Genomic DNA, 24,634 nt, shown 5'->3' with positions numbered 1-24,634 from the left:
AACCTATATGGCGCTTAGTATCTATATTAATACGATGACGCAAATTGGCTGGTGTAGGTTTGAAAAATGTAACAAAAAATGTTTCTTTTTCAAGTACAACTGGCAACACCCCTCTGCAACACGAGACTTGTGCGGTGAGCGAAGAAACTAGATACCAGGCCTATGACCTGTATTTTATATATTTTTTATCTATGTACCTTATAGGTTTCTCCTATCATGAATTATATTATGAGTGCCATCTATTTTTTTCGGTGCTAATTTAACACCATCTAGTGTCGAATATTAGTATCACATAATTGTACAAAAGTTCTCCTACTCACCGACAGATGGCACTAATAAAAAAATAAAATATAGCTTTGCTACTTTGTGCTAACCCCATCTAGTGTCAAGTATTAAGGTCTACAGAAGTGTCGCTAGCTTCAAGCACTATATTAATAATCGCTGTACATTATGTGTTGTTTAGCGCCATCTAGTCTCAATAAAACTTACCATGTATAGCAAACCTAGGTTTATAGACAGATAATAAATAATTATAGTTTTCTTCCTAGTAGTTTTTGATACCATGATATTCCTTATTTATGCAGCATTGCTGGCATATCAGACTTTAGCAATAAGGAAACTGAATGCATAAAGAAAAAAATGTCGTCTCTGTGGTAAATAAATAATAAAGAACATAAAAAGTATTTTTCTACGAATTGGATGACGAACAATGGAACATTAGCAACGCTATCGCCTACAGCTGCGTACGGTCGATTTGCATGGCTGCTCTCCGCGTTAGTCAACTACAGGTTCTGAGCAAATTCGTAATACCTGGCATGATATAAATAAAATACCCATCAACTATTTTTTCCACAAAAAGATAAAAGATTGCCTCACATTTATCTAGGTACGAGTAGTTACGTTACGTACCTATCTACATAAAAGACCTCCAACTTAGCCTAATGACTATTAATTTCAACAGCACCGTGTTACCTACAAGTAAAAAACAAATAAGTAAATACCTAGATATGTTTACTGAATTATCTTTTAGCCTTCCTCACACGTAGGTATCTAGCTCTAATTACATCGTAGGTACCTACGTCCCAAAATCTCAGTTTTGTTTGTATATTTGTTACTTATATTACAAATAAAACGTATTAGGTGGGTACACGTCTACAATAAACCGAGAAGTTGTTCTAGACTACAAGTGGACAATAACGATCCTGTTTATCCGCCCACAGGCAGACACGTTGACCCGCGATAATCTTATCGACACGTTTCGCACATTTGTTTGCACTGCTGTTCATTCAAATCCACTTCCAGGAAAGTTTCATTCGGAACAGGCAATGGACGTGTTTGGCAACAAACACGATTGTTGTACAAAGCCGGCGTCCCCCACTCTGAGAGGTTATAAAGAGATCATATCCCCAGTATTTGCCAGTTTACCTATACTGCTCACCGTGTGCAGATTTGTGCGATAAAAGATGAAGGCAGCCACTTTGATTGTTTTTGGTAAGCATTTTTCTCCTCATACCTAATACGGCAAGAGTGGGTTAGCCATAAAAATTATGAAAATAACAATATGATCACAATTGATTTCTACGCTACGAGTATACTCGAACTTTTCCGACTTTCAAATTTTATTTTCCAATTTAGATTGGTTTACATCGCACCTAAAATGCTTACCTTAATACTTACTATTGAATTGGCTAGTTAGGTATATAATGTATGTGCCTATTTACCGTTAGTTCACAATATTTTTCCACAGTTTGTGTAAATATTTATTACTTACCATTTTTTTGCATTTTTATTTCACAACACCGATAAGATCGGTGACCTCTCTAAAAACCGGTAGAACGCTCGTCAAGTAAAGTCTGTCTTTTATAATTTTCGTACTATGAAACGCATCGTAATTATATTTTGTCTAATATAATGTGTTTATTTTAAAGATATATTTATTTATTTTGGTTTAAAACTTTTGTTACCGGTTAGGTAGGTATCTAGTTGTAGTTTACTTTAGTGATGCAGATTTTTTGGTGAAAATCTCTGTTGGCAGTCTCTCTTTTCTCTTTGTATTTTTACTTAAATCTTATTTTATCATGTTTTAATTTACATTTACTTAAGGCAGATCTCCATGTATCCAGACCGGTCTAAGACATTTTGTTTCATTTAAAAGTTTTATCCCTTTTTTACTTTATCAAAATATTTAAATGATGCAAAAAATCCAACTTTACAATGAAATAAAACTACATAGCCGTAGATACCAATGTCTCTAAATACACAACAAAATAAATCACGAGCATTATTGAGTGACTAAAGCTATCACGCAGACATAGAGTGGTGATAAGAAGGATGGTACTTTACACCCAGAGATGAGTCCAAGTGGCCAGTTTCCTGCCATTACCTGATGAACATTTTACGAGCTCATTGTAGCAGAGGTCATTGGAAGTACCTCGCGAGCATACAAGGCTGCTTACGAAGGTTCCAGAAACACGCGTTAATATTATTCGGATTCATACAAGGAAAATCTTAACTTCAGCTCGTTTGTTTATGGTGTTCATCTGCGTTTGGTCCTGGGGGGTTAAAATGGCCACGTCGACGCAATTCATCTACGTACGTACGTAACGTACGTAAACAGCCTATATACGTCCCACTGCTGGGCAGCAGTGGGTTGATTGAGGGGAGGCAATTCATCTAAGAAAGCAATATTGCAATTTGACATTTGCGCATGTAAAAGTAAGTGCGCAATGCAAACGAATGTCAAAATGCAATATTGCTTTCTTAGATGAATTGCTCGATGTGGCCATTTTAACCCCCCTGTTCGACTCAGTTTTGGTCAGATCAATATTATCTTGTTTACTTAGAAACAAAATTAAATTTAATAACTGATGATTTCTATGATTGAAACGTACACGCGTGGTGTTTTAAATAATAAAACGTGTTGGTACTTGAGTTTTTCAAAATTAAATTTATACTATCTGATCCACTGATATACACTACTATATCATAGATCATAAATTATAAACTCCCGTCATATTGTAAAAGTCCAGAAAAGAATGTAAAAGCAGATGACTGTGGTGTGATCCACTTGATGATAGTGTGATCCGTTTATGCGGATATTGCTGTAAGTACAATACAATACAATATCATACAAATACACTTTATTGCACCAAAACAAAAAGAAATAATTACAAAAAAGGCTCTTAACTAAGTATATGGTAAATGGCGGCCTTAGCTACCTACCTTACCTTAGTACCTTTAGATTGTTATGTGAAACGTAGAAATAGATTTCAAAAGTAGATCATATTATGTCCTAAACCGTAAGAAGTTAGTCAGTTGGTCTCAGCAAGGATTAGAAAGTCTATCTATTCAACAGGGTAGTTTCCAATTCAAATCTGACCGACAAATGTAATAATTAGCTATCACTTGTTAGCGGAAAAAGCCAACTCCCTCATTCAGTGCTTATCGCTATCGACCCACTAGGGTCGATTAATTCTTTCAAATATTCTTCCTCTCAGACGACGCCCTGAGCCGAGGTTCTTGCCCAACTGGGTACCCTCAGGCCTGTTGTCTTAAATTTTGTCCCCGGGTGAGAGTCCTCAGCGCTCCCCATTGTCCGGCCAAGTAGTTAATGCCATCTGCGGCAAATCTACAGTAAGTTACGTTTAAAAATGGAAAAATCCAATATTCGATCGTTTTGTGGCAGAATAATTCAATATGTTTGGGTATGATCTTGAATAAAAGTTGAGGCACATAATAACGGGTTCTTACCGCGGGATTTAAACGCGGTGAGAACCCGTTATTATGTGCTTTAATTATGATAATAACCGCGTAAACTTAAAAGAATGTATAAAAGTTGAGGGTTTACAAATTGGCATATTAGAAAATTAAGAAAATGACAGCAAGTCGGTGAACCTCAGAACCACAGTGACTATATTATCCCATACATGCGATTTTTTCCATTTGTATATTGAAGAAATTGTTGTTGTTGTTTCCAGCGGTGGTGTTGGTATGCGTCACCGGCCGACCTGACAAGCCGGACCTGAAGCAGCTGAAGGCAGAAGCCGCCCGCAAGAAGGCGTGCACGCACGACTGTACCTGCGTCAAGTTCGACCCCGTCTGCGCCGGCAAGCAGGGGGAGAAGCCCAAGTCCTTCGGCAACGAGTGCGTCATGAACAACTACAACTGCGAGAATAAAGACAGTGAGTGTTTATATCTCAGGCTCATGTTACTCTCTCCCTCTCTCTTCTTCTTCTTCTATTGTGTGGCCGTTGGTCCAGGTTACTACTTAATGTAAGTACGTAGTTGTTACATGAGTCACGTCAGGAGCCTTTGGCGGCTCAATAATAACCCTGACACCAAGGTTGATGAGGTTGGTCATCCACCTGACAACCCTGGTGTCAGGGTTATTATTGAGCCGCCAAAGGCCCCTGACGTGAGTCAAGTAACGACTACGTACTTACATCAGTAATTAGTAACCGGGACCAACGGATCGTCTTACTTCTGCACAATCAGGTGATCAGCCTGCAATGTTCTAACGATACTAGGGATCACAAAGTGATTTGTCTCCAACGGGATTCAAACCCGGGACCTCCGGATCGTGAGCAGAACGCTCAACCACTGGACCACGGAGCCGTTATCTCTAAGGTGATTAGGATACTTACTTTTAAAGATTCACCCATTTTACATATAGGTACTTAACTGGAATAAAGGGTTTTTGAGTAGGTAATACTAATGTAAAAAAATAATACACTATGTTAATTATTTTTCTGAAGAAAATTCCGATCGTTATTAGGTATTACCTATGCCGAAATCTAAAACAGCAAATATTCTTCAATTTAACCAAGACACAGTAGCTACTTGAAAATATACGTTCTATGTTTTGTAGTGTGCGTAATGTTTCTCGATTACTTATTTAATAATTATTAAATTAAACAATTAATAAGGGACCGAATAAAGTCGTGAATCTGTGTCGCGACTTTATTATTTTCAATTTGACACTGGCAGTTAATTTATCTTGCTTTTTCTCTTGATTTCTGCTTTTTTCGTACAATAAAGTTTTCCCGCCTTGTTTGAAGTCGGTGGCGGGAATTTTGTTTCGCTAACAATATTATGGAGAAATGGAGAGATAACATAATGTTTATAAAATATAACATTGTTCAAGAGTATTGTTTAATTACGTGGAGCATTTCAGGTAGAGGCCTGTGAGCAGTAGTAGGTAATATACCTATGAAAGGAATTCTTTCTTCCAATGTATGTTGGGGCTAATCTCTAGTAGGTAATGTGCACGCGGTTACCCATCTGCTTTTACTAGGGTAAAATGGTACCCAGGCGAAATCGGGTCGAGCTGTTATTTATAAATTGATTTTGAAAGCATGGTATGATATACGTAATTACCTCTATCGTACTGTGACGCAGCGCGTTGTATAATAAAGGGAAAATGCCATTGTTAGACCATAAAGCTAGATTATTCAACACCTCTAGAGCATGACAGGTGAGGTAAGCGACATAATACTGCCCACTATTGTTGTTCTGTATTGTGATGAATGACTCAACTGGTGCTAATAGCGAACCGGCCTTTTTTGTGCATCGCAAAATTGTCAGCATTACTCATTGGCAGAATTTATTTTCCTTGTATAAATAAATAAATAAATTGTGTAACTCGATCTTGATGTAGACTCTAGGTTTGGCTGAGAATAGGCCAATAGATCACGGCGAATTTTAACATGGAATTATTGTCAGGTTTTGCATAATAATGATATTGCTTCGATCTCTGATTAACCTCCGATCGAGGCCAGTGTTCCTTTATGCCTCCGATTTAAAAGTTTCGGAACTGAAGTTGGGATCAGAGGCGGAAGTATTATATTAGAAAACAAAGCCAAAAAATGATTAAATTAAAAAAGAAAAAATATAAAGCTTTCGCCTCTTCGGAATCGGTGACCAACTCCAAAACATCCCTTTTAGTTCGTTCTGACACCATTAAACAACATTTTCATTCAATATTTTTACTAATATTTTTTATTTTTTTTCTAATTCCAGCTCTTCAAAAGATCAGCAAAGGCGAGTGCCCTGGATCTGATGGTATCCGCCTCTCTTAAATACGACATAATGCCACGAGTTTTTTTCCATTTTAGCAGTTCGTCAGAACTTTTGTTTTTTTACTCATATTTTTTAATTTTCTTTTGGTAAAACTACGTATAGATTATACTTTAATGTTTATTTTTTGGGAAGTTATTAAAAAACTAAATAACTGTTCCTTTCTGTATTACTTTTTGAATGACATTTTATAAATTAAAATAATTTCAGATTAAGTACAACAATTAAGTATGAATTTCTAAAAAGTTTTATCCATAGTTTTGTGCTGTTTTAAAAAGCAGTTTTATGTTATTTTTATAAATGTAATGAAAATTATTTTTTTTATTTTTGGTTTTGTATTTAGTGCTTAGTTTGCTTAATAACAAAGATATTTATACTTCAAAGCAGCTGTGATGTATTAATAATTATACGCGACTTGAAACGTGTGTTGTTTGACTGTAATAAATGTCATTATCTAATTAAATATTTTTCACTTCATTTAGTGTACTTATAACGCATTTCATCATTGGGTGTAGGTACTTCGCTACAAGTATAATTATTACTGGGTACGTATATCCCTCACAAAGAACCTTACACTATATATTTAAAAAGTGTTTATAAATAACTAATTACTAAATTATAGTTACCTACTTAGACAGCCATTTTTATACGACACTGTGCTCTTTTACCTACCTTTAAAATAAAAGCTGAAATGATTTAGACAATATTAACAGCATAAATCGGTTACGTGTATGAACATGTACAATTATGTAGGTATCTAATTAAACAAATGTTAAGTACTTATTAAAGGAGTCTAACTATAGGTAGGTACGTAGCTAGGAAGGTTGTTCACAACATCCAGTGGATAGGAGTTCTATTTGCGGTTATCGATTAATTAGACACGGAACAGATGTCAGGGAGTATCGCTGGCTACTCAGAGAATCTATACCGGAATACTAGGGGGTTAAAAAGGCCACTAAATTCATCTAAACAGCAATATTGAAATTTAACATTTACGGATATAAAAGTAAGTAATAATTTTATTAAGTATAAATTATAAATACATACACAAATACATTCCATTCAACTAAAATTGTAATAACACACACATTATTAAAAACTATTTTGAAATATTAATAATAATCTACTTATAAATCAAATTTGTCCTCCAGTTCACCACATCGAGGTAAAGTCCCAAAATTACTGGCCATGTTGCCTCCCTGCACCGCCAAACTGACTCATAATAACTGCCAACTCTAGGGTCGGAAGTTGTCTCGATTAGGCGAGCTGAAATCGTCTTTAAAAACTGACGCGCTTCTGAACCCCATGGGCCCATCGTTTCCACAGTAAAAGGAAAGAAAACATAACCCGCACCCAGACCAGTGATACGCCGCTTTCCTAACAAACAAATGTCAACACACAACAGCATCACGCCTGTATCCCTGAAGAGGTAGGTAGTTTTGCAAAGTATATGTATATACCCACTTTTCGCTAGCTATTTAATAGGGGGCGAGCCTATTGCCATTAACCGGGCATAAACTGGAAACCACATGATATTCATTATCCATGATCTAAACATGAATTCGAAATCATAAAGTGGAATTCAGTGGCTTACCTATAGCCCAAGCCGGGATTCGAACCCTTGATACCACGATGTAAGTCACGCATGCGTTCTCCGTACAGGACTATCAAGGATTAATCTATTCTCTGTTACGATAGGTACGTATTTTGTGTTGTTTACAGACAGGCAGTAACAACAGGCGACGCATAGTCTAAAGTAGTTGATTATTTGATGTATTTATTTATATTACAAGTTATCTATCGGCTCAATATTACTCTACTCTGTCCTAATTTAAACCCTTATTTATTTATAGATATAATTATCATACTATACATATAAATACGTGTACCTAATCACAATACTTAGTCCTTAATAAAGTAACAAATATCTTTCTGTCCCGATTTAGGACAAACATACGAGTGTTCATGCTAATATTAGTTCAAAGTCTCAATGATCCTACATTGAAATAAAAAATTGTTGATGTTATTATAAAGCTAATGTGCTTACACCTGTCTGTCTATGTCCTAAACTAGGGATCGTTTGTGATCCCTAGTGATCCCTATCTTGGTTAGGACGTTGCAGGGTGATCGCCCGATTGTCCGAAGGTAAGATGACGTTCAAGTTGGTCAACTTTTACTTGAGTAAGTATGTAGTCGTTACATGAGTCATGTCAGGGGCTTTTGGTGGCTCAATAGTAACCCTGACACCAGGGTTGATGAGGTGGGCTATTCATCTCACAAGCGATACGAGAGAAGCTTGAGATAATCAGACAGATAGGTGTGCATTAGCTTTATACAAACATACATACATAAACTCATCCTCTATTTCCTACGGGGGTAAGCAGAGAATATGGAATTCCATATGCTTCGATCCTGATACACTTCTCTTGCTTCCTCCACATTCATCAATTGTTTCATACACGTACGCCGGTTCAGAGTCGTACTGACCCTTTTCTAAGGACATTTCCAATGCGGTCAATGTCTTTCTCTGCCAGCCCTACCACCAATCTTCGCTTTATATACTGCTTTCGTAATCCTATCATCCTTCATCCGCTCTACGTCGAAACAAACTTAACAATATATTAGCTTTATAATTAAAAAACTGTTTATTTTCAATGTAGGATCATTGAGAACACTTATGGAACTAATATTAGCATGAACACTCGTATGTTTGTCCTAAATCAGGACAGAAAGATATTTGTTACTTTATTAAGGACTAAGTATTGTGGGTAGGTACACGTATGTATATGTATAGTATGATAATTATATCTATAAATAAATAAGGGTTTAAATTAGGACAGAGTACAGTAATATAGAGCCGATAGATAACTTAGAACGGTATCTTGTGCAACGGTTGTCCATCGAACGTGGAAACGCGGCTAGTGTGATGGGCACCTTTGCGCCGGGAATGACACAAGGAGGATTATTTTGACATGACACATGTGCATATAGATCAATTCATCAATTTTGGATTACTTAATTTAAAAATTATTTAAATATTGCTAAATATTGTTTAACAAATGAAATTATGTTTTTATATGTTATTGAGTAAGTTTTGCTAAACAGGGCACTGGACATGTGCTTTTTACATAACAGTAGGTACATTTATGATTATTAATCCGGGACGGCTTATTTTATTTAGGTATATCTTTACCACTGTAGGTAACATTGGCACATATACAATCACTTAGCGTTTAAATAACAACAAACATTTTATCTTTCACCTTTAAGAGTGTAGACATATTTAAAAAAACGCACACACAAACATCTCTCACCCTAAACGCATATACCTGCTCCGTTCCGTCGTGGGTAAAAAATGCCGTAAAGATAGCCCTTAACCCTTTTACGGACAGAGACCATGGGTCATTGATGGTTCATAATAGGTAGTATGAGAGTACGACAACTTGGAATCGGAACGTCATTAGACGTTCTGTCCTTGAAAGTGTTAAAAATGCTTGAGGATAAAGAAAATCTCCGTGTAGGTACTCTAGTGGTGTAGGTAGTCTAGAGTTGAGGACATTGTCGAAATCACTACTTTTGCTTCTATAAGAGTGGACTCTTATCAAAATCTTCATTGTATTCTCAACGGCCTCAGTTGTCCAGTGTGAGCGTTGGGCTCACGGTTCGGACGCTTTTGAATCCTGGTGGGGACATATCACAAAATCACCTTCTGAGCCCCGGTTTGGTTAGGACATTGCACGCTAATCACGCGCTTGTCCAAAAGTAAGATCCGTGCTTCGGAAGGCACGTTAAGTAGACATTACATGAGTCATATCGCAGGCCTTTGGCGGCTGAATAATAAATAACCCTGATTCCAGGGTTGATGACGTTGGCAATCCGTATCACAACCCACACGATAAAAGAATTGTATCCTTGGGATTTAGAGAAAGTAGGGTAAAGGTACTCTAGTAAATAATAGAGACTTTATGGAAGTATACTTTATTGAACTATTTTGTCAAGATGCCTACTGGCCATAGACATGGAGTACATTCACAAACACCATACGGTCGGATATCTCGTACTTTGTACAATAAATTAAACTACATCCGTATTCTATGATCCGGCTTAATACTAATGTACTTATAATTAATATCATTTTGATATTAATAAACTTAAACGAAACATTATATTAGTAAGAAATGCGTCAATTTTGAATTTTAGGAACATTCAAACCAAATACTTTTAATACATCACTTCTCCGTTTTCAATTTAAAACACAATTTTAGGCATAAAAATAATAACATTCCGAAATTTATCGAATAGCAACATTTCTAATATCTATCTAAATACCTATTACATAATTCTACTTCGTTGGAAGTGCATAAGTATTACATACTCAATGAACTTAGTAGAGCCTAGAAATGAATTTAAAAACGTGGGATTGTCAACCACTCAATATTAATAAGTATTACTTATACTTAGTTATAAAATTACTCATAATGTTCGTCGACGTCTGGTCAGCATTCGCCCAAGCTTGTGATCGCGTAGTCTGAAAGTATGAAATTAAATCGTTATTATTTACATTACGATCTTCTTCTATCGTATGGGTTGTGAGGAGGATTACCAACCCCATCAACCCTGGTGTCAGGGTTATTACTGAGCCGCCATGACATTATCCATGTAACGTAAGTAATAACCGCTACCATGTGATTTTATTACTTATGTAGGAATATATATATGGGGTGTTAGTGACATCGTAACGAATACTTAGGAGGATGATTCAGACCATGATTCTGAGTTAATATCAAGTGGAATTTTTATGTTTTTTTAAATTATTTTCAATTCTATACTTTTGCGATGGAAAATTCCACTTGATATCATCTCAGAATCATAGTCTGAATCACCCATCAAAGTTTTCGTTACGACGTCACTAACAACCTTTATAGAGGGACTCCCTACCCTTAAGAAAAGGTGCTCGCTTTCGAATTGAGCTTAAAGTAGACTATGTCGTAGAGAGTAATGGAGTTTAAATAAATATATTTTAAAATGAAGGACGGGTGTATTCTCAAGTATAATACTACAAGTATAGTACTAAGTAATATAAATAAACTAATTGACGTAAGTGCAGGCCTAGTAGATAGTAAGATATTATGATTATGTATTATCTATCAAGCGTTTATTATAAATGTTTAACACAGTTTGTACACTTTAACTTTATCAATATACAAAGTTTATGCCTGACGTAAAGGTGATAGCAATGTAACCTTTGCCTCCTTACAAACAATTAAGTTGGCTCCTGATATATTTCATAATCATTTAAAAATATTAGACAGTTTTGGACGCTTTAAAGTGTCTTGTCTGGAGAATGACAGCAGGACAGAGATATAGAATACCGCCTAGTGCAAAAGAGACGAGAGATATGTAATTTTAATTATGTTACGTTTTAGAGGGAGTAGATATTATTATGTTGAAGACAAGTATTTGATTAGCCAAGATCACAAATGGTGCTTTAAAGCATAAAAGAGTCAACACACGTATACTCCTTTTAACGTAGCACGATTGGAATGACAGCAGGACCAAGATATCGTCTATACGAAAGAGACGAGAGATATAACTCTTTCACACTAACGGTGAACAGCTTAGTACGAAAGAGACGTAAGTTGTGTCACTCTAATGATAATATGTTACGTTGAAAAGGGTACAAGTTACTTACAGGTGCTCTCGCGACACGACACGGCCTCAAGCTCGCACAATGTAGCGAATGTCCTGGCGGTTCCTGTAGCGTCGAAGGCGCAGACCGGCCCGTGGGGCGGCGAGGCGCAGCGGCCGGCGCAGAGGGGCGGAGGCACCCCCTCACGCACCTTGGCCCACGTGAGCACCACGGGCATCTTGAACCCGCCGTCGCCAACTTCGTTGTAGTTGCCGATCCGCGACGGCAACGCTGGTAGGCTGGCGGGGGTGGCGACTTGCCATGCTGGGAACAGGACAAACGAAAGTCATTACAAAAGTGAAAAAGGTCTTTTGGCATGTGACCAAAATCGGAACTTTAACGGAACGGTTACGAGTAGTTGTTCAAACGTTGTATACTTACTATTACGTATTTTTAAATTAAAATTCTTAAATAAGTAAGTCAAACAGAAAAACGAAATGGCTTTTGATTGTCTACCCATCGTCGCGGCGAATAGAAAAAAAAAAACATCAAGATTATAAGGAAAGCAAGCTTTATCCTTCTCGTAGGCTTGTTTGCAGATAACCGCAGACAAAGGTCGCGACCCTGACTGATACCCGCAGTTCGCGAAACAGTCGAAACTGAAGGAACAAAGCGTAAATCGTGAAGAACAACAATGCTCCTGTGATAATGGTTATCGGGCAATAAATTAAAGGGGACATATTGGTAGCTTAATTGTTTCTTGTTTTATTCCATTATTGTTTTGACGCGGCGGAGATTACGTGACATTTTATATGACCCTTAATCTAATCGTATTGTTTGTTACCCTAAAACTTTTCCTGTGATCCCTTATTACGCATTAAATGAGCTCAATGCAAACTAACGTTTGTAAACAGATGACTATGATATTGATTGCACACGTCGTTTCATTGAAAACATCGTACAATGTTATGTTTTCAATGCAAAGTCCCGTTGTTGAACCCTGTTATCTGTGTACTTGGTGTGATTCATGGTACTTATAAGAAGACAGGAGGGTTAAAATGGCCACATCGAAGAAATTCATCTAAGAAAGCAGTGTTGCAATTTGATACTTGCGCATGTAAAAGTAAGTGCGCAATGCAAACAAATGTCAAATAGCAATATCGCTTTTTTAGATTTTCTTCGATGTGGCCATTATTTTTCTTCTCTCGTGTGGGTTGTGAGGTGGATTACCAACCCCATCGACCCTGGTGTCAGGGTTACTATTGAGCCGCCAAAGGCTCTTGACATGGCCCATGATGTGGCCATTTTGACCCCCCAAGTATGCTTAATCCTATGACAAGCCGCCATTGCTAGCCCTCTGATGACGTAAGTGTTACCATTAAATTGGTTTCTCCAACATTCCAAAGATGATGGAAATTAAGTGAATTAATGACTAATGTATTTAATTACTGTTACTTGTCACATTATATAAAATCATTAAAACTGTAAAATGGCCACACATGGTGGGATTATGTCAGCTGGGCTAACCTTGAAATGTTAGCTGTCACTTTTGAGCATAAGTACCAGATTTTCTTATACATATAATGGTGTGATTAATCAGGTTCCCATCCGATTCCTAGGGAGTCATGTGTTCAGCAGTGGGCCGTAGGTACTTGCGTTAATTATAGTTTTAGTCCTGATAAACGTGAATACTGTTTTCATCCAACATCGGTATAATTTTACCCGTTCTGTAATGAAAATTGTAATCAAGTCATTACCAGTATCCTTCTTTGTTTTAATTAGTACGTAGGTTATACTACATTGTTATATATTATGCATGGTGTAATAATTAATTATATACATAATCCAGTTCATGTTTTTCTTGCGGTTTCCTCTTAGTAGTCGTATGTGTAGTAAACATTTTAGTCCAAGGTCGACACCTTGACATAGAATAAGGAATAATACTGCGTTTAGAACGGCAACTCTCCGCCCCCCACCAGCGTCTGAGCTAGGTTTACCTCACCCCCCTCGAACATAGTTTAGACTTGAATCATATGGCGTCAGACGCATGTGCGCGTGTACGATAACGTCAAAGTGTAGTGTCAGTGTAAAACGAGGTTGTTTGTATCAAGTGTCTGGGGTGTGATAGTAGAGGGAAGGTACAAGTAATGGTGTGAGACAATCGTGAGCCCACAGAACAGAGCCTGGGGGGCCTTGAATTTGGACATATTTAAATAAATAATACAATCAGTAAAATCCATATTTAATATATTAACACGTTCACTTTATATGAACCATTATATAAAGCAATAAATTTGAAACTCATACGTGCATGTCCCATATGTGGGGCACATTTTTTCTTGCCATAGTGTGTACATAAATTCCAATGTGTTTATTGAAAAATAACATTGCACGTGAGGGGTTGATATTTAATTTTCATTTACACAGTGAACGTATCAAGTATATTATATTTATTGGCAAATTGTTTTACAGATATAATATTTTTCTGACAATGAATTGATGGATTGTACATTGGTCATGGAGACCTGGAGACCATATCGGAATAGGAAGAGCCACTAGAAATCAGCTTGCAGCTTCTTCTTTCCTGTGGATTGTGAGATCAATGACCGGCCTCATCAACCCTGGTGTCCGGGTTATTATTGAGCCGCTAAAGGCCCCTGACAAGGCTTATGTATCGTCTACATAGGTACTTACTTAAGTGAGTACTAGACGGACCGACCATATAACGGGTGCCCTTCAAAACGCGGAATCATCTTATTTTTCGAATAATGAGATGAATTTTGCCCTCCAATGTCCTAACCAAACTATGACATAATATAAAATAAACAAAATTCTCAGTACAGGTTGTCTGCAGTGGACTTATAAAAGATATATAAATTTTCAAACTCATAGCTACTATACTTTAGATTTTAATGATATGCAAAAATAATTCGTCCTGGCACTATTTTACATGAAAATCATGTTGTTGGGATTATTTGGTTACTGTTTACGACGCGCCCGATATGCGTGTTAATGACTCATTCAAGGAAGCGATAGTAGGTGTCCTTTCTGGAAATGAGGACGTTCATAACCAACAAAATGATAAAAAAATAGTAACACTTTACTACGCATTGTACAAGTCAATGTCTAATTAACCTACTTTACATTATGACAAAGATCTTTTGTATAATAGTTCATTTCGGCGAAAAAGACGTTGGTTACTTGATTAGCCTTAAGAAGTCGAGTAATGGAAAGTGTTATCTTGACACTAGTAGAAATAGTTGCTCGGGTTGCAATGGAATTGGCATCCAGTTGTTTATTCTTGCATTATTAAACACTTGTATTGCACAGGTTTCCTTTTACGAGTTTATCTTAATGTTCTTGAAGAGCGGGTTGAGGTGACGGTTCATTAGTAGGTATTGTTTGAAGTCCACGTTTGACCACATTCTCGGCTGATGCTACGAGGAAATGAATGTTTCCGAAGGTAGTTTGTGTATTTCGCGTCTTGGAGACTCTTTTTCTGTGTCCAGGAAATCTATGTTGAGTATTCTAACAACAACAATTTTGTACATGCGTGTTTTATTTGTATTAAACAAGTTTTTATTTATATCCGTTTCGTGGTTTTCATTGTATATTGACTTTTTATTGCTAATAAAATATCAAGTTCAATAACTCTGTTGTTTTTTAGTTTTCTTATGAATCTGAATTGTTACGGACAGGTTTTTTCTTAGGAACAGACATTAGGTACATGAGTTCAAATTTCCATGTCAGGGTTTTTATCTTAGTTGGTAAGTAGGTAATTCATTATTTATTAGAATCTTTACCAAGAATACGACTTGCTTTAGAGGAATACCATATAAATAATTATAACGATATTCGTTTTCTATGAATGGATAGTAAAAACTGCGGAGTTCTATAGAAATAAAATAACTAAGATTGATGATGTAATTGGACAATGTTAAGGAAACTGCTCCTTTCGATCAAGTAGCTACTCAAGGCCCGTGACATAACTTTACTAAGTTATTACTTAAACGCTTTTTTTTTTTTCAATTTTCAGTACTGTTATCTAGATATTTACTTTGCTTCCGAATCCGAAAACACAATATGACCATGTTTCGTATAGTATTCAAAAACGTTCCAAAATGTAATAATAATTCGGGGTTAATTCTTCTTCGAGTCAGTTGTCTTTAAAAGAAATTGGGTTAGTTCCTAAAGTCTGTTCCTCGGGAAGAGAAGATGAATGTTTTATTTGTGCGGAATTGGGCGCCTGCAGTTGGCTAGGTCTTCAAAATCAAAAGTTTACTGTGTTCATCGGCTTGCTTATTAAAGCAGGAGTTCCGCTTTCAACCCCAGTGCCGAATTTGCACCAATGAGTTATTAATTCATCTGAAATGCTTTCACTAAGACAGTTGACTCGACCATTATAGACGGCGATACGGGGAACCTATCACGTTGGTCTAACAGAAAGCTTGGTGAAACGTGGGTACTAAGTTTATCTTGCGATGGATGTACATCTGACTACCCCAGTTGGTGTATGATCGTGAGTTTATGTTATGTCAAAATCAAAGTGCAGTGGGTTGTTTTGCTGCACATGCGTCGTCGTCTATGTGTCTGTCAGTTGGATATTACTCATCGCTAATTATAACCGGGCAGCGGTGGGTGTGCGCAATAGTGATAACCTCGGGATCAAGACGCCAAACGGTCTAATGTATAGACATAAAGGAATTTTTTCAAACACTCTCTTTGTTTATTCGGGAATCTTTTGGGAATTTGATCGTTATTTTGATTTATGGAACAGAAATCACACTTTTTTAACTTGATTTAAACATATTTGATATAATATGACCAAATTACAATGTTAGAATCAATATTCTGTCACCACCAGCTAAACAATTTGGTGTTCTTATGCCAAATATGATTCATACTTAAAATCTCACTAACCTTTTCTGATAGTCATTCGTTATTTACTTATTAATATAATTTATTGCATTACTTTCTAATACTTTAATGATTCTATTGATTGATTCACACAATCAAGTTTAGGATGGACGTAATAACTCACCAGCAAATAAAATCGCGCACAACAGAAACTTTCCGCTTAGCATTTCCACCTACTTGTGTCCTTGTAACTCAACACCACAGTCTCCACACACTATCACGTCCTTGCCAGTGATATCCCTACCTTAAACTATGAAACCAGCTTCTTTGAAAGTAATGCTCGTGGCACAAAAGCACGGCTTTAACTGTGTTTATAAATTGATGTTATTAGTAGGGGACTTATCGCTTTACTGGTGCATCAGAGCTCGAAGCGTCGGGATGGACGGAAGGGGGAGGGGGCGTACTAGTGGTGGGTGCGCGATAACCTTTGCCTCGCCCGGAGGACGGTGATAACGCAGCGACTTTCAAATGAGAGCGACCATTCTTTTACTACAGATAAACACACCGATAATTACTGTTTCAGTGTTGTTAACATTTGATTGCTGTAAGATTACTACAAGCGATTTAGCGTATGTTTTTTGGGGTTATTCTTTGTGAATAACTTATGACTTCGTCTGTGTGGTCGTATTTAATACCTATATGTCCTCGTGTACTTAATAGGTACTTTGTAATTTACATATTATAGGTAGTTATCTATCTACATAATTATGGCTAGTTACAATGTAGGTATTAATCGTACGTAGAGCAACACGGGCCTCTGGCGGATCGTGTGTAAATGGACGGGACAACGTCGACTAATCAAACTAATTGGTCTTGATGAGTATAACATTATATTTTCAATTTGACAACTGCACGCGCTGTAGGTATCATACGATCGCTGGCAGCAAGGATTTTAACTTGTCCTTATATTACATTAGGAGTAAGTAAATTAAAAGTAATAACTTCCTCCTTGGTCCAGTAGCTGAGAGTTGTGCTCACGATCCCGAGGTCCCGGGTTCGAATCCCGGTGGGGACAAATAACAAACATCACTTTGTGATCCCTAGTTTGGTTAGGAAATTACAGGCTGATTACCTGATTGTCCAAAAAGTAAGACGATCCGTGCTTCAGAAGACACGTTAAGCCGTTGGTTCCGGTTATTACTTACTGATGTAAGTACGTAGTCATTACATGAGTCATGTAAGGGCCTATGGCGGATCAGTAATAACCCTGACACCAGGGTTGATGGGGTTGGTAATCCACCACACACCCACACGAAAGAAGAAGACTGTACGATTTAATGATTTAAGCCAGAGCCCGACCGTTCACAATAATGGAACATCCACCAAATACCATCCACTTTGTGGAACCCCATACTAAATAATTACAAATCAAAGGCCCCGTAATTTAATTAAAACTGAAAACTTGTCAGAAATATTTAAAATGTGCACCCTTTTTATTTTTCACTTTGACTTTTATTTTTTTATGCGGAAACAATTTTGGGAGTTGCTAGTATAAATTACACATAGATTGGTACCGAAAATTAAGCGCATTATCTATTTTATGCCGCTCTGAGGGTTTCGGCAAGGCGATCTTCCGTGTTAACAAAATCAAATGCCGATAATATCAATGTGTCGCCAAGTTATTTATTTGAGCTGATCGATTAATTGTTGACTTAATTAACAAACGTTGATGATTATTACGATTTTCTCAACCTAACGGTAATTATACCACAATAAATTCAAAAACGACTTAAGGTGCCTAACCAAGAAAGCGATTTAAGTACATCGTAATTGCATAAGCACTTATTTCATTACTGAACTAAAATGACAAATAGTTAGTGGGTCGAAAGATAGGTACAGTGCTTTAGTTTAATGTTGAATGTTGTCTGGTTAACAAGTAAAGAAAATACAATATTGTACTTGTTTCAGTAGTATAATGAAGTGTTGAAAAAATAATCATGGAGAAATTTTGGGCTGTATTGTTGATGGTTATCGGTAAGCATTTTTTCATTTGAGTAATTATATCGGCAACTACATTAGATATCAAATTTTAAATATGACTTAAGAAATTGTAAAGGCAAATTATTCGATAGATATTTGTTTTAATTTTGCAGCGATTTTGTATTTAGAAGTTGATGGTTCGGCGATAGATCCAAATGGTATAACTGTCCGTAGTTTATGTAAACGACACGCTTTACAAAATGGCCAATATAAAGGAGGATGGAGAAAAGGTTTTTGTCATTTAATTCCGAGTACATCACATTCAAGTCCATCAAGTAAAGCTACAGAACCTTCAAAGGTAGTATTACCTACTCACACAAGCACACCATCTGTTAAAAGTCGTACTGCACCAGTTCCTGTACAACAAACAGGCATACATAATGCATCTTCAAGCAAATATACACGCCAATATGCAGTAGTTGTAACTAAACCAAGTAAAGTTGTTAAAAAAACTAAAACACATTTTTCAACCGTGACTGCTACATCTGGTTCATCGAAGGATAAAGAGTTTACCCAAATATTAACGAGGATAGCATCCGAAGTGAATAATCTAATTACGTCTAAGCCGATTACAAACAAAAGTTACAATTTACATGATCAGAATGTTTTTAAGAGTAATAAATCAGAAAAGAAGAATACCACAACTGCTACATCTGCTTCAACAAAACTTAAACGGATAAACCAAATATTAACAAAGTCTTTATTAAAAATGACTGATCGAATTACAATGAAACCGGTTTCAAACAGCACTCACGGTTTCCTTGTTGATAATATGTTGAATAAAAACGCATCAGAAAAAAATAATACCAGAAAGAAAATGGACAATACCATTCTAGATAATTCAAAATTGACGAATGACGAACTTGTGATTGCGCCTATGATGGTTTCGAAAGATGGTCGTGAGAATAATGAGGCAACAGATGATACTACATCAGTGTAAGTATATTTTTATTTGTAAGTACACTAAATTGTACACCTATTCCTTGTTATGCTTAGCCTGCCAACTTACAAATAAAAAATAAACCAGGGATGAACATGGGTTTAAGTATTTGACAGCCCAGCAACGTTCAGTGGAATTGCTTGGCTGTGAAATACTTAAAGCCACGTTCATCCCTGGTTTGTTTTTTATTAGTAAGGTGGTAAATGTCATATTTAAAATAATTATTAACACCATCGAGCAGCTGGTCGGTTATAAGTATATTATTAAACCAAGTAACTAGAACATAAAATATATCACATTTTTCTTGTTCTAAAGGACTAAACCAAGCAGTAAGAAAAAGAGCTGCGTCCACCAATGTATGTATTCAATGTCATTTGAGTTCGATCCAGTATGTGGAAATGATGGCATCACCTACCCTAATCCGTCGTGGCTACTTTGCTTTCAAATATGCGGAGTCAGTAAGTATCATTAAATAAAGTAAGATTTATTCTCTAGAAGTTCGTTACTGTTTTATTTTGTTTTACTTAACAATTAAGCATTAATATTATAGAGCTCATGTGGTCTTTTCAGGTACCAAATTCCATTCTAGAGGTCGTTGCTCAGCGTACGTTACCCGTGCAATTATACCAAATTTTGTAACGCCTTCAACTATTATGTAAGTGCTTTTCTTTTATAAGTACTTTATTTATAATATAATACTTGTCTTCGTAGTGTCCTACATTATATATCATAACATACATAACATAAACAGCCTATATACGTCCCACTGCTGGGCACATGCCTCCCCTCAATCAATCGGAGGGGGTATGGAGCATACTCCACCACGCTGCTCCAACACACATAACATACATAAACAACCTATATACCACTCACTATACATAACACTCACACACTATATATATGTCTCACTGCCGGAACTCCACAATTAGGCCACAAGGCCTGTGCCTTCCCTCAATCAAACAGAGGGGTTACGAATTGTGGAGTTGACAGCGACTTTCCGAACGGCGACCCTCGCTACGGCGAGTCTCTTTACGGCGAGTGGCCTTATTTTCCTTCTAGCTGCTTCACTGCGGGTTTATAGAAGTGTTTTTTTACGGCTAATAACCGGGACCAACGGCTTAACGTGCTCTGCGAAGCACGGAATCATCTTATTTTTTCGGACAATCAGGTGATTTCAGCCTGCGATGTCCTTACCAAACAAAGGTCAGTCTCACGAAAGGATTTCGACAATGTCCCCATCGGGCATTGAATCCGGACCTCCAAATTGTGAGCCCAACGGTCTAACCACAAGACCACGGAGGCTGTTACATAATATCATGTCCTTTGGAATTTGCATGAGATGAATTAGCAGATTTTTTGTTGTGACGTATTGTAGATTAGCCTCGGATGTTAATCATAGTTCATACCTACTTTAAATAAATGAGAACAGCTTGCTCAGGGTGCGGCGGATGTACGTAATGGACAGTAATTAAAATATTGGGTTACAAGAAAGGAGAAGCTGCTTTATTACCCAATGTTTTTATTTGACTATAAAGATCATTATGATCGTGATGACTAACTTTATAGATTTGAAAATTACAATTGAAATACCGTAGTGGTTCATCGTATGTATTTTTTTCCAGTTCTAGCACGATAACAGCATCCGAGGTCGAGGCATGTATTAGCAAGTGTGCTATGAGGAAAGAGCTGAAACCTTTATGCGGCTCTGATAGCGTGACTTACTCCAACCCTGAACGGCTGATGTGCGCACAAACCTGCGGTGTTGGTAAGTGATATTACGGACATATTGACAGCTAATGTGGTTTAACATTTTGCCTTGTCTTAGGTGCTTTATTATCAGCTATTGACACAACTCCTGTTATTACATTGTTTGAGGTCTACGCGGTTATTAATTAAAACACATAATACCGAGTCCTTACCGCGTTATTAATAGGGATATGAGACTCCCGGAATTTCAACACTGTTGCAAGTGCCATGATCACGGGACGACTGATGAAATTGGAGTGGAGTAGGTACATCTATAACCCGTAATTACCCGGGTGGGACCGGGTTTTACGTGTTTTAACTCCTGTTAAGGCGGAAGCGAACATTGCCAGGCATATGCTCTGCACGCCACGCACCTTTGTATTCGAGGCGAGACATGTGCTACACATGTATAACACATAACAAGGCGTATGACATGCAGGGCACATGCGTCGGAATGTTTGTATAAGTACCACCTTTATGTTCTGGTTGTGACACACACAACTCCTGCTATGGTTTTCATAAAATTCCTGCGAGAAATTTCAGGAGAAGCGTTGCTAGGTGTAATTATTACATCGCATAGTTGCTTCAATATACTTACCTAAATTTTAAACGTAACTAGCACGTACCTCATGTCCATTAGTATAACCTGACAAATTGACAAAAATACTGCTCATTACGACGTTGTTATTCCATTGTTTGACGTATAAAGATTGCTGATAGTTAGATGTACGGCGTAGATTTATTTGCGTTGTCGCAATATTTTGAACTGCAACGCTGAGGTCACGAGGACCACTCTCTTTATCTCCAAATTCTGGCACTTGGCACAATAATAAGTTTAAAGCGTAACCAGGAATATTATATTAGGAGGTATCTTTCGGGCTTTTCCCTTCCCGGGTCCCTGGACACACAGTCGTGGTCGTTGGAAGGTTAGCAGGCATATATTTAGTTTAGGTATTTTATTTCCTATCAAAATTGGGTCACTTGCGGATTTTACTTTTCTGTTAGGTTATAAGTGTTATTATCCGACTGTGACGAACCAAAAAGGAGGGTTATGTGTTTGACCGCTATGTATGTCTGTATGCACGTCTGTTACCATCTAACTTCTGAACCACCTGTCAGAATTTAACAAATGAGGTGTCAGTAGAAGAGATTCTGTGATTTGAGCGTCCGGTGTTACAGGTTAACCGACGTTGCGGATAAATCAATGTGGCGACCTCCAAAGTACATAAACTGAGGACGAAAAAATGTTGTCTTCTAAGGGTATTGTGTTGGGTATCAAATGAAAGGTCTTAATTTACACATTTTAAATATGTACATTATTATTATTATTACCCGCGGGTTTGTTTGTATTTATGCAATATTTTTTTGAAGGAATTATCTTCAAATCTAGAATAAAACACACAGTACAATGGAAGCACGTTACCTTAATAAATAAAAAAACATAAATAAAATTAAAAGTTTAAAAACTAAAATCCGACTACGGATAAATCGCGCTCTAAAAAGAGAATAATATATATTAGTCAAAAAGGGACAAATAAATCACTGTTATAATAACCTATAACGATTGTTTTTAAATAAGTTCAGTTATTTCTGATTCGATCTCCGTAACCATTGCTAATCCTCTCAAAATATCTTAAGATTAAATTCTACGATATCTTCCCTTAAGGCTCAAATAAAAAGGCTATTTAAAGCTTTATAATGGCTCAAATGATCCTATTTTGTTAATTTCAGATGTCAAGTTGTTGTATCAAGGAGCGTGCACTTCAAACAAATTGCTGCAGAAGAGACAAACATCAAATGCGGTGTAAGGATTTGGGTCCGATGCTAGAATTTAGTACATTTTTACATTCATTTACTGTTTCATTTGAGAACTGCAGTTTACGAAATTTGCTTATATTTCATGCTATAAAGTTGAGGTAGGTAGTCAGAAAATATTTCTCTAATTTATAATTAAAAATTAAGCATTATAAGTTAAGTACTTTGTTAATTTTTGCGCCTTTTTCAAAGTAATAAGAGGAAAGTAAGTTTTATGCATAAGTCCTTTATTTGATTATTCTTTTAGCAGCTTCATTTTTGAGTCTTCCGCATCTTACGCGTTGTCAACATTTTCAGTTTTGTATGGAATTATAATCACAGACCCAGATCGATCAAAAGGTTGAATTTAGTTTTGTTTGTTTTGTTTTGTTTGTGGTGTTTTTTTGAAATACACAAAACAAATATCGATTTTATCTGACCTGTAATACGTAATATTATATACTTAATGCTAATGCTAATAAAACTGAAATTTGTCACAGCACGTAGGGTTGGAAAATTTCTGATGTGTTTTCAGTTTTAGTGTGCTCTCCTTTCTGCTAAGTTACCTACTTTTATTTTACGTATTATTTCGTTATCTTCTTGTAGTTTGGTTCATTATATTGATCACTATAAAATACGTCTATTTAATGTTCAATCATTCGTTTTGCGATTTTTTTTTGTTTCAAGCTTGCACTTATTTACCTATAAAAACGGGCCTAAGAAACTTCCCTGTAGCACTCACTTATTCATCGCATTTTTCTTTTCATTGCTACAGATACGATAACTGATACTAGCTCACTTTGAAACCTGATAGCTGTACGTTACAAAACATATTTTGTTATATTTTTCATCCGTCACTTGCTCAAAAGAGGCCCTATAGAGGGAAAGGGACAGATACTTATCAATTTCCACGATGCTTGCTATTATTTTCAAACTGTGCTAGATATTTTTGATTAGATGCTATATTTTTGAACGGGTCACCTTGAGAATGAAAACAATTACTGACATTGTCATATTTTAGGTATCTGAAGCCGTCCACTTCAGTGGACCAGTGCATCAGCCATTGTATGGTAATGCCTGACAATGAGCCTGTGTGTGGCACCAACGGTGTCACTTACAAAAACATTGGATTACTGACCTGCGTCAAAAACTGCGGCCTGGGTAAGCGACTATAATTTCACTAGTCCATTATTTTTCATAAATTCCAAGTTATTAATCTCGCATAATTACTTAAGTCAGTATTATTTTGTAATATACCTACTGTTTCTTCAATGCAGACGTAAGTTTGCAGTCACAAGGGCGTTGCTCTTCGCAGCCACCAACACCTAAGCCTATGCCTACACCTGCACCTACTCCTGCACCTAAACCTACACCACCACCTAAACCTACACCACTACCTAAACCTACACCACCACCTAAACCTACACCACCACCTAAACCTACACCACCACCTAAACCTACACCACCACCTAAACCTACACCACCACCTAAACCTACACCTACTCCTATGCCTACACCTAAACCGACACCTACTCCAGCACCTAGCCCGTAAG

The 24,634-nt window shown here is 36.8% G+C and overlaps 3 protein-coding genes across 15 annotated transcripts in view; 2 read left to right on the top strand and 1 right to left on the bottom strand.

Annotated features, from left to right (window-relative positions):
- Positions 1-1,334: 1,334 nt before the first annotated feature.
- LOC126371159 (vasotab-like) lies at positions 1,335-6,538 on the top strand. The gene is made up of 3 exons (XM_050016393.1): positions 1,335-1,491; positions 3,978-4,181; positions 6,019-6,538. The coding sequence occupies exons 1-3, from the start codon at positions 1,464-1,466 to the stop codon at positions 6,075-6,077; spliced, it is 291 nt and encodes a 96-aa protein (XP_049872350.1). The 5' UTR covers positions 1,335-1,463; the 3' UTR covers positions 6,078-6,538.
- Positions 6,539-10,037: 3,499 nt separating this feature from the next.
- LOC126371157 (uncharacterized) lies at positions 10,038-16,989 on the bottom strand. The gene is made up of 3 exons (XM_050016392.1): positions 16,746-16,989; positions 11,768-12,028; positions 10,038-10,603 (listed from the first exon to the last, which is right to left on the bottom strand). Exons 1-3 carry the CDS (start codon positions 16,786-16,788, stop codon positions 10,572-10,574), a joined length of 336 nt encoding a protein of 111 aa, XP_049872349.1. The 5' UTR covers positions 16,789-16,989; the 3' UTR covers positions 10,038-10,571.
- Positions 16,209-24,634, top strand: part of LOC126371148 (agrin-like) — a 21,876-nt gene continuing 13,450 nt past the window's right edge. For 12 of the 13 annotated variants that reach the window (XM_050016372.1, XM_050016378.1, XM_050016382.1 and 9 more), the window contains exons 1-9: positions 16,209-16,338; positions 18,533-18,595; positions 18,715-19,537; positions 19,857-19,999; positions 20,112-20,196; positions 21,164-21,306; positions 23,019-23,091; positions 24,103-24,242; positions 24,359-24,629. In XM_050016372.1, the coding sequence (XP_049872329.1) occupies positions 18,559-18,595; positions 18,715-19,537; positions 19,857-19,999; positions 20,112-20,196; positions 21,164-21,306; positions 23,019-23,091; positions 24,103-24,242; positions 24,359-24,629 (1,715 nt within the window). In that variant the 5' untranslated portion in view covers positions 16,209-16,338; positions 18,533-18,558. Of the gene's footprint in view, positions 16,339-18,532; positions 18,596-18,714; positions 19,538-19,856; positions 20,000-20,111; positions 20,197-21,163; positions 21,307-23,018; positions 23,092-24,102; positions 24,243-24,358; positions 24,630-24,634 lie in introns of those variants that run through there. The other variant, XM_050016383.1, reaches the window with a different exon arrangement.

Source organism: Pectinophora gossypiella, chromosome 12 (genome assembly GCF_024362695.1).
Source record: "Pectinophora gossypiella chromosome 12, ilPecGoss1.1, whole genome shotgun sequence".
Lineage (NCBI taxonomy): Eukaryota > Metazoa > Arthropoda > Insecta > Lepidoptera > Gelechiidae > Pectinophora > Pectinophora gossypiella.
Note: the sequence above shows the minus strand (reverse complement) of the source record. Positions and strands in the feature narration are given on the sequence as shown.

Coding starts and splice junctions, on each gene's coding strand:
- LOC126371159 (XM_050016393.1), top strand. CDS start 1,464: ATGAAGGCAGCCACTTTGATTGTTTTTG. Junction 1,492..3,977: donor AGCCACTTTGATTGTTTTTG/GTAAGCATTTTT, acceptor TGTTGTTTCCAG/CGGTGGTGTTGGTATGCGTC. Junction 4,182..6,018: donor CAACTGCGAGAATAAAGACA/GTGAGTGTTTAT, acceptor TTCTAATTCCAG/CTCTTCAAAAGATCAGCAAA.
- LOC126371157 (XM_050016392.1), bottom strand. CDS start 16,788: ATGCTAAGCGGAAAGTTTCTGTTGTGCGCGATTTTATTTGCTG. Junction 12,029..16,745: donor GTGCGCGATTTTATTTGCTG/GTGAGTTATTAC, acceptor TCCTGTTCCCAG/CATGGCAAGTCGCCACCCCC. Junction 10,604..11,767: donor GTCGTGTCGCGAGAGCACCT/GTAAGTAACTTG, acceptor TCATACTTTCAG/ACTACGCGATCACAAGCTTG.